The sequence below is a fragment of the Bos mutus genome, chromosome 6, assembly GCF_027580195.1.
Source record: "Bos mutus isolate GX-2022 chromosome 6, NWIPB_WYAK_1.1, whole genome shotgun sequence".
NCBI classification, from domain to species: Eukaryota; Metazoa; Chordata; class Mammalia; order Artiodactyla; family Bovidae; genus Bos; species Bos mutus.
The window spans coordinates 116,021,261-116,039,843 of NC_091622.1; the positions used below are offsets into that span (position 1 = coordinate 116,021,261).

An 18,583-nucleotide genomic window follows, 5' to 3' on the forward strand; every position below is an offset into this window, starting at 1 on the left:
GAATACTGGAGTGGGTAGCCTAGCCCTTCTCCAGTGGATCTTCCTGACCCAGGAATCGAACTGGGGTCTCCTCCACTGCAGTCAGATTCTTTACCAATGGAGTTATAAGGGAAGCCCTTTTCATGGGTTAGTAGCCAATTTTTATTACCTCAAGACAAAAAAAATTCCTGCTGGAAGGGTGGCATTAAGTGATGGGTTAGGGCGTTATATGGTGACTACTGGATTGGGCCTCTTTGCCTATTTTGGAGTTAGGAAGCCTGTTAAGTGATGATCGAGGGTAGTTTTGGCAATGGTTACAAAGAGTTTCAGTAAGTTCTGGAAATGGCCTTGGTTCTGGGCCCCGCTTCTGTGGCCTTGGTGCAAGGTGACACCCCCTCACCATCTGGGTTACCCTCACCTCTTGCTCGTCGTGGGTCACACCTGCAGTGCTTTTGTGCTTCCACAACAAAAGTGTGTGTCTGTGCACATTATATAGTGTTGCCTGCATGTTTTGTAAAAACTGAAATATCGTTGACTTACAACATTGTGTTAATTTCTGCTGTACAGCAAAGTGATTCCATTATACATATTCTTTTTTTATATGCTTTTCCACTACGGTTTATCATAGGATATCGAATACACTTCCCTGTGTTCTACAGTAGGACCTTGTTGTTTCTTCATCCTATATATGGGAGTTTGAATCTGCTAATCTCAAACACCCAGTCCATCCCTCCTCCGCCCGCCTGCCCCCACTCGGCAACCACACGTCCGTTCTCTATGCCTGTGGGTCGGTTTCTGTTTCGTGAGTATGTTCATTTGTGTCATGGTTTAGATTCCACATGTAAGTGACGTCGTGTGGTGTTTGTCTTTGTCTGACTTACCTCAGCACGATAATCTCTAGTTTCATCCATGTTGCTGCAAATGACATCATTTCATTCTTTTTAAAACAATGTCTGTTGTTTTAAATATTTAAAATGTTGTGTTGGTTTCTGCTGTATAACACCTTGAATCAGCTATAATTATATATATATATATTTATATATATATATATCAGTTTAATTCAGTTGCTCAGTTGTGTCTGACTTAGTTGGTTGCAACCCCATGGACTGCAGCACGCCAGGCCTCCCTGTCCATCACCAACTCCCAGAGTTTACTCAAACTCATGTCCATTGAGTTGGTGACGCCATCCAACCATCTCATCCTCTGTCATCCCCTTCTCCTCCTGCCTTCAATCTTTCCCAGCATCAGGGTCTTTTCCAATGAGTCAGCTCTTCACATCAGGTGGCCAAAGTATTGGAGCTTCAGCTTCAGCATCAGTCCTTCCAATGAATATTCAGGACTGATTTCTTTTATGATGGAGTGGTTGGATCTCCTTGCAGTCCAAGGGACTCTCAAGAGTCTTCTCCAACACCACAGTTTAAAAGCATAAATTCTTTGGCACTCAGCTTTCTTTATAGTCCAACTCTCACATCCATATGTGACTACCGGAAAAACCATAGCCTTGACTAGATGGACCTTTGTTGTAATGTCTCTGCTTTTTAATATGCTGTCTAGGTTGGTCATAACTTTACTTCCAAGGAGTACCGTCTTTTAATGTCATTGCTGCAATCACCATCTGCAGTGATTTTGGAGTCCCCCAAAATACTGTCAGCCACTGTTTCCACTGTTTCCCCATCTATTTGCCATGAAGTGATGGGACTGGATGCCATAATCTTAGTTTTCTGAATGTTGAGCTTTAAGCCAACTTTTCACTCTCCACTTTCACTTTCATCAAGAGGCTCTTTAGTTCTTCTTCACTTTCTTTAGTTCTTCTTCACTTATGACATTTTGTCATAAGGTGTCACGCTTATGACACCGCCATAAGGGTGGTGTCATCTGCATATCGGAAGTTGCTGATATTTCTTCTGGCAATTGTGATTCCAGCTTGTGCTTCATCCAGCCCAGTGTTTCTCATGATGTACTCTGCATATAAGTTAAATAAGCAGGGTGACAATATACAGTCTTGATGTATTCCTTTTCCTATTTGGATCGTCTGTTGTTCCATGTCCAGTTCTAACTGTTGCTTCCTGACCTGCAAACAGATTTCTCAAGAGGCAGGTCAGGTGGTCTGGCATTCCCATCTCTTTCAGAATTTTCCAAAGTTTATTGTGATCCACACAGTCAAAGGCTTTGGCATAGTCAATAAAGCAGATGTTTTTCTGGAACTCTTGCTTTTTCAATGATCCAGCGGATGTTGGCAATTTGATCTCTGGTTCCTCTGCCTTTTCTAAAATCAGCTTGAACATCTGGAAGTTCACGGTTCACATATTGCTGAAGACTGGCTTGGAGAATTACTTTACTAATGTGTGAGATGAGTGCAATTGTGCACTAGTTTGAGCATTCTTTGGCATTGCCTTTCTTTGGGGCTGGAATGAAAGCTGACCTTTTCCAGTCCTGTGGCCACTGCTGAGTGTTCCAAATTTGCCGGCATATTGAGTGCGGTGCTTTCACAGCATCATCTTTCAGGATTTGAAATAGCTCAATTGGAATTCCATCACCTCCACTATCTTTGTTAGTAGTGATGCTTCCTAAGGCCCACTTGACTTCACATTCCAGGATGTCTGGCTCTAGGTGAGTGATCACACCATCCTGATTATCTGGGTCATGAATATCTGTTCCATACAGCTCTTCTGTGTATTCTTGCCACCTCTTCTTAATATCTTCTGCTTCTGTTAGGTACATGCCATTTCTGTCCTTTATTGAGCTCATCTTTGCATGAAATGTTCCCTGGTATCTCAAATTTTCTTGAAGAGATCTCTAGTTTTTCCCATTCTACTGTTTTCCTCTATTTCTTTGCACTGATCAATGAGGAAGGCTTTCTTATCTCTTTTTGCTATTCTTTGGAACTCTGCATTCAGATGCTTATATCTTTCCTTTTCTCCTTTGCTTTTCACTTCTCTTCTTTTCACAGCTATTTGTAAGGCCTCCCCAGACAGCCATTTTGCTTTTTTGCATTTCTTTTCCATGGGGATGGTCTTGATCCCTGTCTCCTGTACAATGTCACGAACCTCGTTCCATAGTTCATCAGGCACTCTATCTATCAGATCTAGGCCCTTAAATCTATTTCTCACTTCCACTGTATAATCATAAGGGATTTGATTTAGGTCATACCTGAATGGTCTAGTGGTTTTCCCTCCTTTCTTCAATTTAAGTCTGAATTTGGCAATAAGGAGTTCATGGTCTGAGCCAGAGTCAGCTCCCGGTCTTGTTTTTGCTGACTGTATAGAGCTTCTCCATCTTTGGCTGCAAAGAATATAATCAATCTGATTTCGGTGTTGGCCATCTGGTGATGTCCATGTATAGAGTCTTCTCTTGTGTTGTTGGAAGAGGGTGTTTGTTATGACCAGTGCATTTTCTTGGCAAAACTCTATTAGTCTTTGCCCTGCTTCATTCCCTATTCCAAGACCAAATTTGCCTGTTACTCCAGGTGTTTCTTAACTTCCTACTTTTGCATTCCAGTCCCGTATAATGAAAAGGACATCTTTTTTGGGTGTTAGTTCTAAAAGGTCTTGTAGGTCTTCATAGAATCGTTCAGCTTCTTCAGCATTACTGGTTGGGACATAGCTTTGGATTATCATGATACTGAATGGTTTGCCATGGAAATGAAGAGATCATTCTGTCGTTTTTGAAACTGCATCTAAGTACTGCATTTTGGACTCTTGTTAACTATGATGGCTACTCCATTTCTTCTAACGGATTCTTGCTCACAGTAGTAGATATAATGGTCATCTGAGTTAAATTCACCCATTCCAGTCCATTTTAGTTTGCTGACTCCTAAAATGTCGACGTTCAATCTTGCCATCTCCTGTTTGATCACTTCCAATTTGCCTTGATTCATGGACTTAACATTCCAGGTTCCTATGCAATATTGCTCTTTATAACATCAGACCTTGCTTCTATCACCAGTCACATCCACAGCTGTGTGTTGTTTTTGCTTTGGCTCCATCTATTCATTCTTTCTGGTTACTTCTCCACTGATCTCCAGTAGCATATTGGGCACCTACTGACCTGAGGAGTTCATCTTTCAGTGTCCTATCTTTTTGCCTTTTCATACTGTTCTCAAGGCAAGAATGCTGAAGTTGTTTGCCATTCCCTTCTCCAGTGATATATATATATCTCACCTCCCTGTTGAGTCTCCCTCCCCTCCCCCATCCCACCCCTCTAGGTCATCAGAGTGCAGACCGGGCTCCCCGTGTTACACAGCAGCTTCTCAGCAATGCTCGTGGTGTATATGCTCATGGTGTATATGCTCATGTGTATATGCTCATGGTGTATATGCTCGTGGTGTATATGCTCATGTGTGTATGCTGGTGCCACTTCCTCCATCCGTCCCACCCTCTCCTCCCCCACCGCGTCCACAAGTCCCTCTACATTTGCATTTCCATCCTTCCCTGCAAATAGGTTCACAGTACCATTTCTCTAGATTCTGTATACATGCATTAATATACAATATTTGTTTTATTTTTCTGACTTACTTCACTCTGTATTTTAGGTTCTTTCCACCTCACTAGAATGGAGTCAAATTCATTTCTTTTTATGGCTGAGTAATATTCCATTGTGTATATGTGCCACATCCTCTTGATTCATTTGTCTCTTGGTGGACATTCAGATTGCTTCCGTGTCTTGGCTATTGTGAACAGTGCTGCTACTAACATAGGGGCACATTTTTAACCTTAATGGTCTCATACTGAGAAGAGTTGCTGGACCCAGTTCCAATGACTGCGTGTGGACGCTTCTCCTGACCAAGCAGCTCTCTGTGGCAGTATGGAATCCACGAATCCCACTCAGTCCTGATGCTATCAACCCAGAGATAGAATCAGATCCCACCCTCCACTTTCGACAACACCAAACCCAGGGCCAGGTTGCTGCCTGTGCCTCTGACTGACTGACTGTCAATTAGAGGCATCTAAGAGCCTCTCCTCTGGTCATTCCCTTAATTGGACAGAATGGCTAGCAGAGTTCAGGGAAACATTATGTTTACTCACTAGTTTAGTGATTTACTATTAAAAAAAATTAACGGATATGAATTAAGAAGCAGATGAACAGACATGCAGGGCAAAGTCCTGAACAAAGGCCTTCTTTTTTTTTGTGGAGCTGGGGGCCCAGCACGCTGGCACATAGAACCTCCCTGGTTCCCTGACTTGGGAATTCTCAAAAAGGGTAAGAAAGCACTTTTTTTTTTTTTTGCAAGTAACACTTTGCTTTATTTTTTAATTTTTTTTGATAGTAAACTATGTCTGGGTTTTATTATTTTTTTAAATTTTATTTTATTTTTAAACTTTACATAATTGTATTAGTTTTGCCAAATATCAAAATGAATCCGCCACAGGTATACATGTGTTCCCCATCCTGAACCCTCCTCCGTCCTCCCTCCCCATACCATCCCTCTGGGTCGTCCCAGTGCACTAGCCCCAAGCATCCAGTATCGTGCATTGAACCTGGACTGGCATCTCGTTTCATACATGATATTTTACATGTTTCAATGCCATTCTCCCAAATCTTCCCACCCTCTCCCTCTCCCATAGAGTCCATAAGACTGTTCTATACATCAGTGTCTCTTTTGCTGTCTCATACACAGGGTTATTGTTACCATCTTTCTAAATTCCATATATATGCGTTATTATACTGTATTGGTGTTTTTCCTTCTGGCTTACTTCACTCTGTATAATAGGCTCCAGTTTCATCTACCACATACATCACAGCAGGATCCTCTATGACCCACCTCCCAGAATATTGGAAATAAAAGCAAAAATAAACAAATGGGACCTAATTAAACTTAAAAGCTTCTGCACATCAAAGGAAACTTGCTAATGCAAGGTGAAAAGGCAGCCTTCAGAATGGGAGAAAATAATAGCAAATGAAGCAACTGACAAACAACTAATCTCAAAAATATACAAGCAACTCCTACAGCTCAACTCCAGAAAAATAAATAACCCAATCAAAAAATGGGCCAAAGAACTAAATAGACATTTCTCCAAAGAAGACATACAGATGGCTAACAAACACATGAAAAGATGCTCAACATCACTCATTATCAGAGAAATGCAAATCAAAACCACTATGAGGTACCATTTCACGCCAGTCAGAATGGCTGCGATCCAAAAGTCTACAAGCAATAAATGCTGGAGAGGGTGTGGAGAAAAGGGAACCCTCTTACACTGTTGGTGGGAATGCAAACTAGTACAGCCACTATGGAGAACAGTGTGGAGATTCCTTAAAAAACTGGAAATAGAACTGCCTTATGATCCAGCAATCCCACTGCTGGGCATACACACTGAGGAAACCAGAAGGGAAAGAGACACGTGTACCCCAATGTTCATCGCAGCACTGTTTATAATAGCCAGGATATGGAAGCAACCTAGATGTCCATCAGCAGATGAATGGATAAGAAAGCTATGGTACATATACTCAATGGAGTATTACTCAGCCATTAAAAAGAAAACATTTGAATCAGCACTTTTTTTTTTATGGGAGGATTCATTATATAGTCATGATTGACTAAGTCACTGGCCAATAGTGATTGACTCACCAGGAATCAGGGGGCAGGCCTGAAAGTTCCAGCTCTCTAATAACCGGGCTGGTTCTCCTTGTAACAAGCCTCCATCCTGGTTGTTGTTCAGTTGCTCAGTCATGTCTGACTCTTGTGACCTCATGGATTGCAGCCCGCCAGGCTTCCCTGTCCTTTACTATCTCCTGGAGTTTGCTCAAACTCAAGTCCATTGAGTTGGTGATGCCAACCAAGCCTCTCATCTTCTGTTGCCCCCTTCTCCTGTCTTCAACGTTTCCCAGCATCAGGGTCTTTTCCAACGAGTCAGCAATTCAAGTCAGGTGGCCAAAGTACTGGAGCTTCAGCTTCAGCATCAGTCCTTCCAATGAATATTCAGCACTGGTTCCTTTATTTTTCTTTAAAATGGTATATTAACATGCAATAGGGGCTTCCCTGGTGGTTCAGATGGTAAACAATCTGCCTGCAATGTGAGAGACCCAGGTTTGATCCCTGGGTCGGGAAGATCCCCTGGAGAAGGGAATGGCAACCCACTCCAGTATTCTTGCCTGGAGAATCCCATGGACAGGGGAGCCTGGTGGGCTATAGTACTTGGTGTCGCAAATGATTTATATCTTTATTTTTAATTGAATATATTTATTTTAAATGTCTTAGTTTTAATTTTAAATGCCATAAATGCTGACAGATACAGCCCACATAAACACAAGCTTCTGGGACCCCTGGTGGTTCCTGGATCATAAAGGCCCTGAGCTTTGCAAGGGGACCCTGGCAGCATGTGAGCCTCGTCCCACAGAGTCCCTGGACACTAACAAATCTAGAAACTGTATTCTTCAATTTAAACACATATATTTGGGTAACTTATCCAGAGGAAATTAAAAGCTCAGAAGTTCCCAGAGTGATTGTCAACAGGGAAATATGATGCATATCCAAACCAAGTATTTTAAAATGAGCTTTTTAAACTACTTACTACTCAATCTAAATTCAAGTATAGTAATCAAAGAAATTGAAGCTATTCATCAACCTTATAGAATTAACATCTTTTTTTTAAAGAATAATCTTGCATTTAAACAGATATCCTTCATGACACAAACCCATGAAGTAAACAAAAGAGTTTAAAAATATATAATTTTTCCAGTGTCTTAATAGCTCCATCTAAGACTTTGTGTTGGTTTGGTCCATGGCTATGAAGAATATACAGACAGCAGCTGTGATGAGTAGATGCATTCCCTCATAGAGAAGTTTTGGAGAAAACACACTCCATATAAATAAATGATAACGCAGGGACGTCACCAAAATGATATAGACAGAAACTGGAATAGAACAAATGAGCGCGTAGCAGAAGCAAGCATGACTCAGTGCCGAGCCGCTGTCAACAAAAAGGGAAACATGCATTAGAGCATGCCACTCTGGATCGTGTAAGTCATGAACACACATGTAACCACCAGAGCACGAGCCCTGGAGTGAGTCCTCAAGCCCAGCCTTGTGTTCCACTTGGGATCCAGTCCCTCAGGCAGGGGTTCTGGGAGAGCTGGGCCTGAGGCATCGCCTTCTCCCATCCTGGGGCCTCGGCCCCAACACCCAGCACAGGAAACCCCTGGAGATGGGCCTGGTGGACAGGCCTCGGCTCCGCTGCCCTCCTGGGGTGCCAGGGCATCTGTGCTCAGAGGGAGCCTGCCGACCCCATGGCCCTCTCGACCCGACAGGGAGGTAGGGAAACTCAGGACACTGCCTTGCTTGGGTTTCAACATCATGGATAGGAAACGTGACCCATTTGGAAGACTCTGACTGGGTTCCTTCCATAGTGACAGCCCCAGTGAGGAGGCAGTTCCTGTAACCTCAGCATAAGATAATTTGCAATTGAGGGGATGAACGGAGGCCCTGCAGCTAGGCTGTCTGTCCCCACTGCTAAGCTCCAGAACAGATGCCAGCTCCTTAGTAGAGGGGCATGGTCTACCCATGGCCTAGTTTTTGAGCCATTAGAAATACATTTTCAGAGCTTCCTTGGTGGCCCAGTGGTTGAGAATGTAGACTTCCAATGTAGGGGACATGGCTTAGATCCGTGGTTGGGGAACTAAAATCCTACATGCTGCAGGGCAGGAAGACCCCGCGCCTCAACTGGAGAGCCTGCCTGCAGAAAACTACAGAGCCCATGTGCCACAGTCAGAGAGAAGCCCGCATGCTGCAGTAAAGAGCTCATGTACCTCAACTAAGACCAGACACAGCCAAAAATACAAAAAAATAAAAAATTTAGAAAAATCATCTCCCTCTTAAAAAAAAAAAAGTGTTAGCTGCTCAGGTGTGTCCAACTCTTTGCGACCCTATGGACAGCAGCCCCCCAGGATCCTCTGTCCATGCGATTCTCCAGGCAAGAATACTGGAGTGGGCTGCCATTCCTTCTCCAGGGGATCTTCCTGACCCAGGAATCAAAAAAGAAAAGACATTTTCTTTTTCTACCCCTTTAGTCTGATTATAGTTTTCTGATTTTACTGGAAAAATAAAGACAGAAACAATGCATGAAACTTGACTGAAAATGAAAGAGAAAAACCTTTTCTAAAATAAAAGAGAAACATTCCTTAATTAGGGAAAACATATACAACACTCCCCAACTGACTAAAATGCTTTCAACTCACTTAAAAAACATGCTAACATCTTTTTTTTCTCCCCAGTACAAGTGTAACAGATGTCAAGTGCCAGGAAAATCAAGCCGTGATTTTAGCTCCAGGGAAGCTGCTCTTCACAGAAAACTGGGCTCTCATGGCCTGGCCTTCACCTGCCCTGTCCACCTGCTTGGCTGGCCTGCAGTCACAGACGTGGTGCATGCCGAGCCGGTACCACAGCAGGCAGCCCTCCAGGGCAGGGAGCACACACCTCACCTGCTCACGGTCCAGATGTGTGAAGGGACCTGCCAGCTTCCTTTCCCAACCAAACCCACAGCTCAGGGGCGACCTCATAGCCCGGGAGGGTTCACGTGCAGTACGAATAATGAAAGGGCATCCCAGGCCACACACCCACCCCGTGTCCTTCCACGGCCGCCAGCACGCACCCGGCTCTCAGGCGTGGACGACTAGACCAGCAGTGGCTGCGAATTGGGGGAAGTCTGTCCACAGACGTCCCAAAGGCCACCTGAAGGGACTTGCCGTCCTCGGGAAGCCTGCGACCTCAGAGCAGGAGCTCTCTCCTCAGCAGGAGCCTCCCCAAAGTCTGACTCGAGTCCCGCCAGCCTCACACTGATGCTCACCTCCACCTTTAATGTCCACAGGGACACGAGTGTGGGGGTGGAGGGCAAGGCTCCCTGAGGCCTGTGTCTCAGGACCTGGTCTGGGGGTGAACCTATGGGACTGAGAAGAACCCGTGACGGAGGCCAAAGAAGTGGGGTTCAGACGTCGGGTCAGCAGTCACCCCAGTAAGGCGCTACTCTCTGGGGTAGAGAAGTGGGGGCTCCGAGGCAGGCGGAGATAGGAAGCTCACCCTCCCCGGGGCTGGAAGGGTCCTCCTGGGGCCTTCCTGACCAGCACAACCGCCCAGTGTGTGAAGGGGAGCATGTGAGGGGTTCAGAGGCGCTGAGGGAGCCCTGACATACAGACACTGCACTCCTCCCACTCCAGCACCTCACAGGGGTCCACAGCCCCGGGCAGCAACACCAGCACCCTGTCTGACTGATGAGGGCGGCCCAGAGGCAGGCTGCCACACACCACTCAGGCCGCACACTGCCAAGTGGCCTGGGCACCCAGGTGAGCATGTGGACGGAAGCTGGAGGCCCTTCCTCACGAAGACCCTTTCCGAGGGGAGTGGTGTAGAAACAAGGAAGGAAGCATGGAATGTGAGGCGGTGGGAACTCTGTGGAGTAAACGGGGAGGGGAAGGATGGACAGCATGGTGGGCTGGCCAGTCTGATAGGAAGGAGCCTTTGGGGCTGGTGACCGCCAGCTTCCATGGGGGCAGGACAGGCTGACAGAGTCACAGCTCCATGGGGAGCCCCTTGGGACCGTCCAGGCTCCCCTCTCCAGCAGGGATCCTGGAGGTGAGAACTAGCTCCTGTGAGAACGAGAGAACTCCTACTTTCTTATCCCCAGTGGACACCCCCTCCCTGGGCCCCAACCAGGTCCCCAGCAGCTAGATGAGATGAGAAGGGGCTTTCCATCCTGTCCATCTGGAGACCCAACTTGGTATGATCTAGAAGAAGCCAACAGGGAGGTCTGAGCTGTCCCTTCACAGACCTGCCCCACACCCCACGCTGGCCACGCACTGTGGACTGTTCATTCTTATTTAAGGAAAAGAAAACTGATGAAAAAGACCTCTGAGTTATTGGGAGCAGGAGTCAACCCGCCATCAGATTAAAGATGAGGAGCCTCACCTGCTGGCTTCTGAGGTCAGGAAGTTCACCAGGTGGCTGGCCCACAGCACAGGCCCCGAGTATGTCGCAAATGCCGTCAGGAATATGGCTGGGATCTCCATGTAGGCATCCAGGCCCACGAAGCCTGCTGAGATGTCCACAGTGGCGATGCTGTTGGAGTTTCCCTGGACGAGGGCAGAAGCAGTGCTGACGCGGCTGGTCCTGTACCATGGCCGTGAGGGCCCACGAGAGCCGGTTGTGGGGACATGGCCCCAGGAGCCTGCTGCCCGTTCACTCCCGGCTCCGGGGCTGACCCTGGATGACGGCCCTCTACCTGCCTGCCTCACTCCCAGGCTTGGGGAGCAAGTGGAATGTTTTTTACCTTTGAGAAACTATACAATGTAAGTCTGCTGATGGAGTGTGAAAAGCCCCAGACTTCTATCTGTCAACTTCAGGCAGACATACCAACCTCCCTCCTCCTTCCTTGGGGACCCTGTCTGAGGGGCTAAGGGTGGTGTTGCCACATGGCTTACAGGAGCAGCAGGACACTGCTGTCAGGGAGTCTCAGGCCCAAGATCCTGGCCACTAACAGGACAGCTCGTCCCACCAGGGAGGGCGGGGACTTGAATCCAAGCGAGGCTCTCCCGAAGTTTGGCCCCCCACCTTTCAGTCTTCACTGACGCTGGTGTCCTTTTCTAAGACACTCGCGCTGTTTACAGGCCTGACAGCACAAATGTCTGTCCTAGCACAGTGAAGGCCCTTCCCAGGAACTTTTTACCCGATGGCCCAAGGACATGGGTCCAAGCTAGGTGAAGCCCACCGCCTCCTCCCCTGGCTGTATGCCATCCTGGGCCATCACTGGGTGGTGGTGCCGACCCCCAAACATCTCAGGCCATGCCTACTCCCCGTGCATTCACTGTCCACCGCTGGCCCATCCCTTGACAACAACCTCCTTTCTGCAGCTTCCCCATGACCCCCTCTGCTCACGTCTGTCTGGGCTCTCCCTGACTGTATGATTCCCTCCCTAGAGACTAAGGAGACCTCGGAGCTGCTGAGAGGAGGAGAAGGAAGAACAAGAATCTCAAACACCATGGCGAAGGGAGGCAGGCTGACGACAGAAAAGTGGCTCTGACCCCAGGCGGTCGCTGGAGGTGCTGCCAAAGCCGACTCCGCGGTCAGGGAGGGCTGGCCTAAGGTGTGGCCCGCACGCTCTGGGGCTTCCCTTGCGTTAAGTCACTAGGTCCTCAACAGTCTGATGCTGTGTGTGTGGGTTGGGGGAGAAGGGGTGGTCTAGAGGCAGAGAGAGACTGAGGGGCCCATGGAGGGCTGTGGATACCAACTGGGCACCATGCTCCTGACCTTGTACCATGAGGAGTCGGTGAGCTGAGGGCTGGGGAAAGGGTCGGTGAGCCTGTGAGCCTCCTGCCAGGAAACCCAACAGTGAGAAAAGGACATCCCAAGGGAAGGGCTGTGGGAGGGGAGATGAGAGAGGCCCCGGGGGCCCACTGTGCTTCTAAGGCCACACAGCTGCCCACTCATCTGACATGTCGTAGGGCCTGCCGTGTGAGGGCTGACCTGCGTTGGTTTTGCTCCTTGGGGACCTGAAGCTTGTCTGACGGTGCCTGCTGCAGGTGCACCCGTGGCTGTCAGACACATGTGCTTTGGCTGCCTCTGGGCAGTGCCTGAGATGTGCCAATATCACAAACTGTCATGGAAGCTTTGTGTCCTGCTGTGGGATGAGGCCACATGCAGCAGAGAAGCAAACAGAACGTCAGAGACTGTCTCCTTGCTTGGGGGCGTGACTGCAGTCAGTCTTCCTGACACTGAGGCCTCAGCGTTGGGCAGAACTGTTCAGTTCACAGGGAGCCTATGGGCACCTTCCTGATCAGGCGGCAGGGTCTGCTGTGCCACCGGGGGCAAGTGGGAGACTCTGGTGAGCTGAAGGCTGAGGTGGAACTTGGTCCCTCCAGGGCCAGGAGCTGGATGCTCTGTCCACCTGTCCAGTGCAGTCCCGAGTACACGGTTGCACCCTGAGGTCTACCCTGGAGGTGGCTGGGTCTGCCTCTATGGGCTCCTCAACACTGAAGAGGAGATGCGACAAGCACGGGTCCCAAGAGAGTAACAGCCAAGTGGGAGCCCCAGCAGTGCCCACTGCTGAGAGCCAGGGAGCAGGGAGAGCAGTCACCAGCCAAGCTGACAGAGCCAAGCACTTCACTCCCCTGACCGCCTGTAGGAAGCAGACCCGCAGAGCAGCTGCATGCTGGCACCAAGCGTGCCTGTCTTAAATAACTAACTGTACTTTATCTTATAAATATATGCATGATTTAAGCATAAGTCACCTCGCCATGCCAATAGTTCTTTTACTAAACTTCCCGGCTTATGGTAAAATTTTCTTAAAGAAAAACTAAAAGATAAACAACATAAAAATTAATAGTCTTCTACCCATGATAATGATGAAAACCTACCTGAAAATAGAAGAATGCTTGACCAAACCAGTAATGCATCACAGTGACCTCAGCTACGTCATGCCTCAGGGGCCTCCAGACGAACTGAGCCATGATGGTCTGGATTGCGAGGCTCAGCACCAAGACGGGGAGATTGTGGGGTCTGAGGAGCAGTGTTGCCAGGAGAACTAAGCCGCTGTGTATCTCCCAGAGGCCCACAGTCCTGGCCGTGAAGTCTGCAGCAATGATTTGAGATTTAAGCAAGTCTTTGGTGCCCGTGAATAGAATGCCAAGGACAAAGACATAAACAAAACGAGCCTCGGTAATGCCCCTAAAGAAAGCAAAACAAGTCAGATTCATTAGCACCAGCTAAAAAAAAATCAAATATGCATTTTCCCAAGTATGCGTCTACTGAGCTGAGCTGACAACACAAGCTTCAGGACCCACTCACTGTGGGGGGCTCTGTGGAAGTAGGGGTGTCTGCCTGTGCACATCAGACCCCCAGGACCCCCAGAGGCCGGCAGGCCTGTCCTTTATGTGTGCACTTCTCTGACGGAGCTGGCTGACAGGAAATTGTGCTCACGTGGCCAAGGATTACCTGGGTGAAAGATCAGAACCGTCACTTGTGGCCAAAAGATCTGTCCACCTGCTTTGCATAGTTAATTGGAAAAACTGCTGGAGTAGGATAAGGTCAAAGAGGGAGAAATCCGCAAAGGCCCAAGTAAGCAGAGACATTTCAAGAAGAAAGGGGCTGGGACCTGTAGCAAGGAGGACACTGGGCAGGCTGACAGTGAACAGGAAGGGGAGCACCACTGATGTCTTGAAGGGGCCCCTCTTGCCCTGACCACCCAGCTGTGCCTGGACATCCAGAACCACTGAAACCAGGCCTTCCACCCCAGCCAGGTCCGGGCTTCAGAGTGGAGAAGAAAGTCAGGAGTTAAATGTAGAGGGTTCCAGAACACCGATGGACAGCAGCACCTGTGGGCACTGAAAGGAGAGAAACAGCTTTTAGGGAGATCTAGAATCGGGGCAGCTTTAGAATCAGGGAAGACATAGAGCCAGGAGGGAGTCTAGAATCAGGATGGACCTGGAACCAGGATGCATCGAGAAGAAGGATAAATGGGGTGGGGAGTGGAAGCATTTCACAGAAACAATGGGAGCCAGGCAGTGCAGGCTGACGAAAGGGTGTGCTGGTCTATGTTTTGGACACCAACAAAGTACATACTGTCGTCACCATGAAAGGTAAGGAAGAGATCCGTATCTTGACGTGAGTGATGCTGAAATAAGGTGCATCCAAGAGGAAGAGGAATTCACTCATGTATCACCCTTTGATTTGTAAGTAAGTTCATTTGTATCATTTTTTAGATCTACATATAAGCAACATACACTTTGAGATTTAAACAAACAGCTCTGAATTGCATGCCCTCACATGTGACATTCAGTCTTGACATCTGCACAGAACTCCGACTTTGAGGTAAACGGCCTTTAAGGTGTCTCCCCACCACGCCCACCCCACCTGACCTTCCTTCCACAGGTTAAGACCTGCCACTGGGCTGTCACCTCAGCCAGGCCCTCAGCACCATCTCAATCCCCCACACCAGGTGACAGGCCCTGTTCCCAGGAGTGCCCCCTGTGCCTCTCGGCCACCCAGACAATCTGGCCACAGCTCTCAGAACTTGCCCTGACACGCTTTCAGAGAGGGCAACACTTGCTTTTCTTTCTTTGACTAGCAAAGCAACATCAAACATTTAGAGAAAACCTACCCTTCTCAAACTATTCCAAAAAAACTGCAGAGAAAGGAATGCTTCCCAGGTCACATGATGAGGCCAGGATAACCCGATATCAAAACCAGACAAAGACACTGCACACAAAAAACTATAAGCCAACATCAATGATGAACGCAGATAAGAAACTGTTAACAAAATAGGAGCAAAACAAAGTCAACAAAACATTAAAAGGATCATACACTGTGATGAAGTGGGATTTATCCCAGGGATGTAAAGATGGTTCAACATCCAAAAATCAATCAAAGTTATATACCAAGTTAACAAACTGAAGATTAAAAACCACACGATCCTCCTCAACAGACGGTGGAAAAAGCTTCTGATAAAATTCAACATCCATTTATGATTTAAAAAATTCTCCAGAAAGTGGGTATAGAGGGAGCATACCTCAACATAATAAAGGCCATGTGTGATAAGCCCACAGCTAACATCATACTCAGTGGTGGAAGGATCTAGACTAAGAACAAGACAAGGATGTCCACTCACCACTTTTATTCAGCATAAAATTGGAAGTCCTAGCCATAGCAGTCAGATAAGAAAAAGAAATAAAAGGACTCCAAACTGGAAAGGAAGAAATACAACTGTCACTGTTTGCAGATGCCGTGATATAATACACAGAAAATCCAAACTGCCACGCGGGCCATCAGTGAGTTCAGTACAGCTGAAAAATACAAAATTAATATACAGAAATATCCTACATTTCTATAACTAACAACAAATTATCACAAAAACTAGGAAAACAATCCCACTGACAACCACATCAAAGTAATAAAACACTTAGAAATAAATCTAAGAAGGAGATAAAAGAACTATACTCAGAAAACTTAAGATACTCATGAAAGAAACTGAAGACAGCACAAACTGATGTAAAGACATGTTTAGACATACCATGTTCCTGGATTGGAAAAATTAATATTGTTAAAACAATCATCTACTCAAGGCAATCTACATATTCATGTAATCCTTATCAAAATACAAATGGCATTTTTCACAGAACTAAAACAGGTAATTCTAAAATTTTAAAACTTGTAAGGAAACACAAAAGATTTCAACTAGCCAAAACAATCTTGAGAAAGAACAAAGCTGGAGGTATCACAAGCCTTAACTTTAAACCATACTCCATAGCTGCACTAATCTAAACCGTATGGAACAGGCACAAACACACACATCACACACACACAGACTGAGGGAATGGACTGGAGAACCAAGACGAACCCACACTTACGTGGGGAATGAACTGACGACATAGGAAGCAACAATATACAATGGAGGAGAGACAGTCTGTTCAGTAAGTGGTGCTGGGAAAACTAGAAAGCTACACGCAAATGAATCAAACCGGACAACTCTCTCATGCCACACACAAACATAAATTCAAAACGGATTAAAGACCTGAAACCAGAGACCTCAGAGACTCATCCAAAACTGCTGGCCAAGCACCTCATTTTTTACTATGTGCAACTGTAAGTAAAGCTTCAGAGAACACACCCATATCCCAGTCTCTTGCTTCATGTCTGGTTGTATTTTGAGATGAATTCTGTAAGAGTACACCCAAGTCAGAGGGTTGGACAAAATCAAGATTCTTAACACATTTTATGAACAGCCTTCCAAAATAGGGTCTGCTCACCCCAACCCTGTGACTGTTAAAAACAGAGAAAGCCCTGTGACGTGCAGAAAGTGGTATTGACAATTTGCAGGAGCCAGCTGCAGGAGCTCATGTAAATTATGGGAAAGTTGGGCTTTCTGACATGCTTCACCCCCAACTGCTAGGAGTATCCACTCCTTATTAGCCTCATTACTAGTTACTTCTTAGTGAAGCAAAATGAAATATTTTAAATTCTTTATTTTTAAACAATCCCTTATTAAAAAAAAAACAAAACACCCCAGTGACCTTACTTCCAAGTTATTTGTCTCTCTCCTACCAAAAAAAGAGGCTAACAGAACTGGCTCACTGAAATGTTCTCAGTAACTATTGACAAAATCACAATTCACAAAAGCCCAACTCTAACGATCTCAAGACTGCATGGCATTTTTAGTACATAAAACATTACAACAGGTCTAAAAACAAGTGCTTGTGTCTGCTAGTACACTTACTTTGAAATGTCTTTGTTGTCTTGTTGCCATGGGAACAGCACATTTCCAATGGCCGCCCGGTAGCAATAGATGCCCAGCAGGCCAAACGCCATGGCCACTTTTGATGTGAGGGAGCACCTCTTCTGAACCAACACAAAAATCATGGTGAGGGAAAGTGCGGCCAGAACAGAGAGTTCAGCCTTATGATCAGAGCTGGAATGAAATGTAAGATGCCAGAAATTACCACCAAGGACAGCTAGTGATGCTATGGGCCTACACACGTGGCTAAGAACGCAACACATAAAGGGCCGTTAGCCCAGACTCTCACTGCTCACTCCCAACTGGTCCCCACCATCAGCTCTGCACGGGTCAGGGCAACACTGCCTGCTGGCTCTCCTTTCTGGGGCTGCCTCGCTTTCCCCAACCACAGGTGAGGAGGTTCTGGGCAAAGGAGACATGTCTTGGCACCATCCTCTTCCATTCACTTGTCAGTGCAGAGGGAATCACTTGGGAGTGTCTGCCCCCTCGCAGGTGCCCCAGCAGAGAGGCTGGGCACACGGCTGTCACAGCTGTCTCTCTGCCTGGCCTTTGCCCATGCCCCCTGCTACCTTGGTGAGCTGTCCTGGGCGGCAGGGCTTTCCCGTTTTGTTCACTGCAGGTCATGGTCATGAAGCCCAAACACTCAATACCTCTGAAGTGGGTGAGTCAAGATACACACACCCCACACGGAGAAACTACTAGGAAAGATGCAGGGGAGAGGAGGCCAGTGCCAGGTGGGTCCTGGGGGTGGTGACAGGGTTACACTGGGGCCGCCACTGCTGCTCTGCAAGCTGTGCTTTATGCAGACCCTGGATCATTGTCACAGATGGAAAGCAGAGCATAGAGGCAATTTCGGGTGTCTCTGGGTGCCTCTTGAAGGCTCTGTCCTGGAGCAGGAATCACCAAAACTGCAGCCTCCTCACAAATGGACTGGGAGAGTCATGCCCCGATGGAAAGGCACAGGGGGCCAGTGTGCTGAGGGAGGGTCCAGACTGAGGCGTGGGCACAGCCTGGAGAGGGGGCAGGGGCAGTGGGGGTGCCCTTGCATGCACGCCTGCTAGTGCATCTGGGGGTGGAAACCACCAAGCCCTCCTGCAGTGCTGTCATGTCCCAGGAGAATTAGGTCATTGTGCTATTCCGGCGCTCTCGCCCTCACATGCTCTGGCTCTGCCTGCCACCCCTCAGCTCCCCTCTGCTTTTGCACCCCAAATGGGGACAGGCCAGGACACTCTTTTCAAGGCTGCTGTGAAAATGGAATGAGTGGGCACACAGCAGGCACCTGAAAATTGCTACCTGGGGTTACTGTGGTTGCCAAAGATTTGCTAGTACTGTTATCACTGGGGAGAAATTTACCATAGGAATTATTTGGCCAGAGGAATAAATAATCTTAC

At 47.2% G+C, this 18,583-nt stretch overlaps 1 protein-coding gene across 5 annotated transcripts in view; it reads right to left on the reverse strand.

The window, feature by feature from the left end:
• Nucleotides 1-6,186: 6,186 nt before the first annotated feature.
• Nucleotides 6,187-18,583, reverse strand: part of PIGG (phosphatidylinositol glycan anchor biosynthesis class G (EMM blood group)) — a 41,676-nt gene continuing 29,279 nt past the window's right edge. For 3 of the 5 annotated variants that reach the window (XM_070372838.1, XM_005889609.3, XM_070372839.1), the window contains 4 exons: nt 17,175-17,366; nt 13,321-13,630; nt 10,877-11,040; nt 6,187-7,889 (listed from right to left, as the gene is read on the reverse strand). In XM_070372838.1, the coding sequence (XP_070228939.1) occupies nt 7,676-7,889; nt 10,877-11,040; nt 13,321-13,630; nt 17,175-17,366 (880 nt within the window). In that variant the 3' untranslated portion in view covers nt 6,187-7,675. Of the gene's footprint in view, nt 9,010-10,876; nt 11,041-13,320; nt 13,631-17,174; nt 17,367-18,583 lie in introns of all 5 variants that reach the window. The other 2 variants (XM_070372835.1, XM_070372836.1) reach the window with 2 other exon arrangements.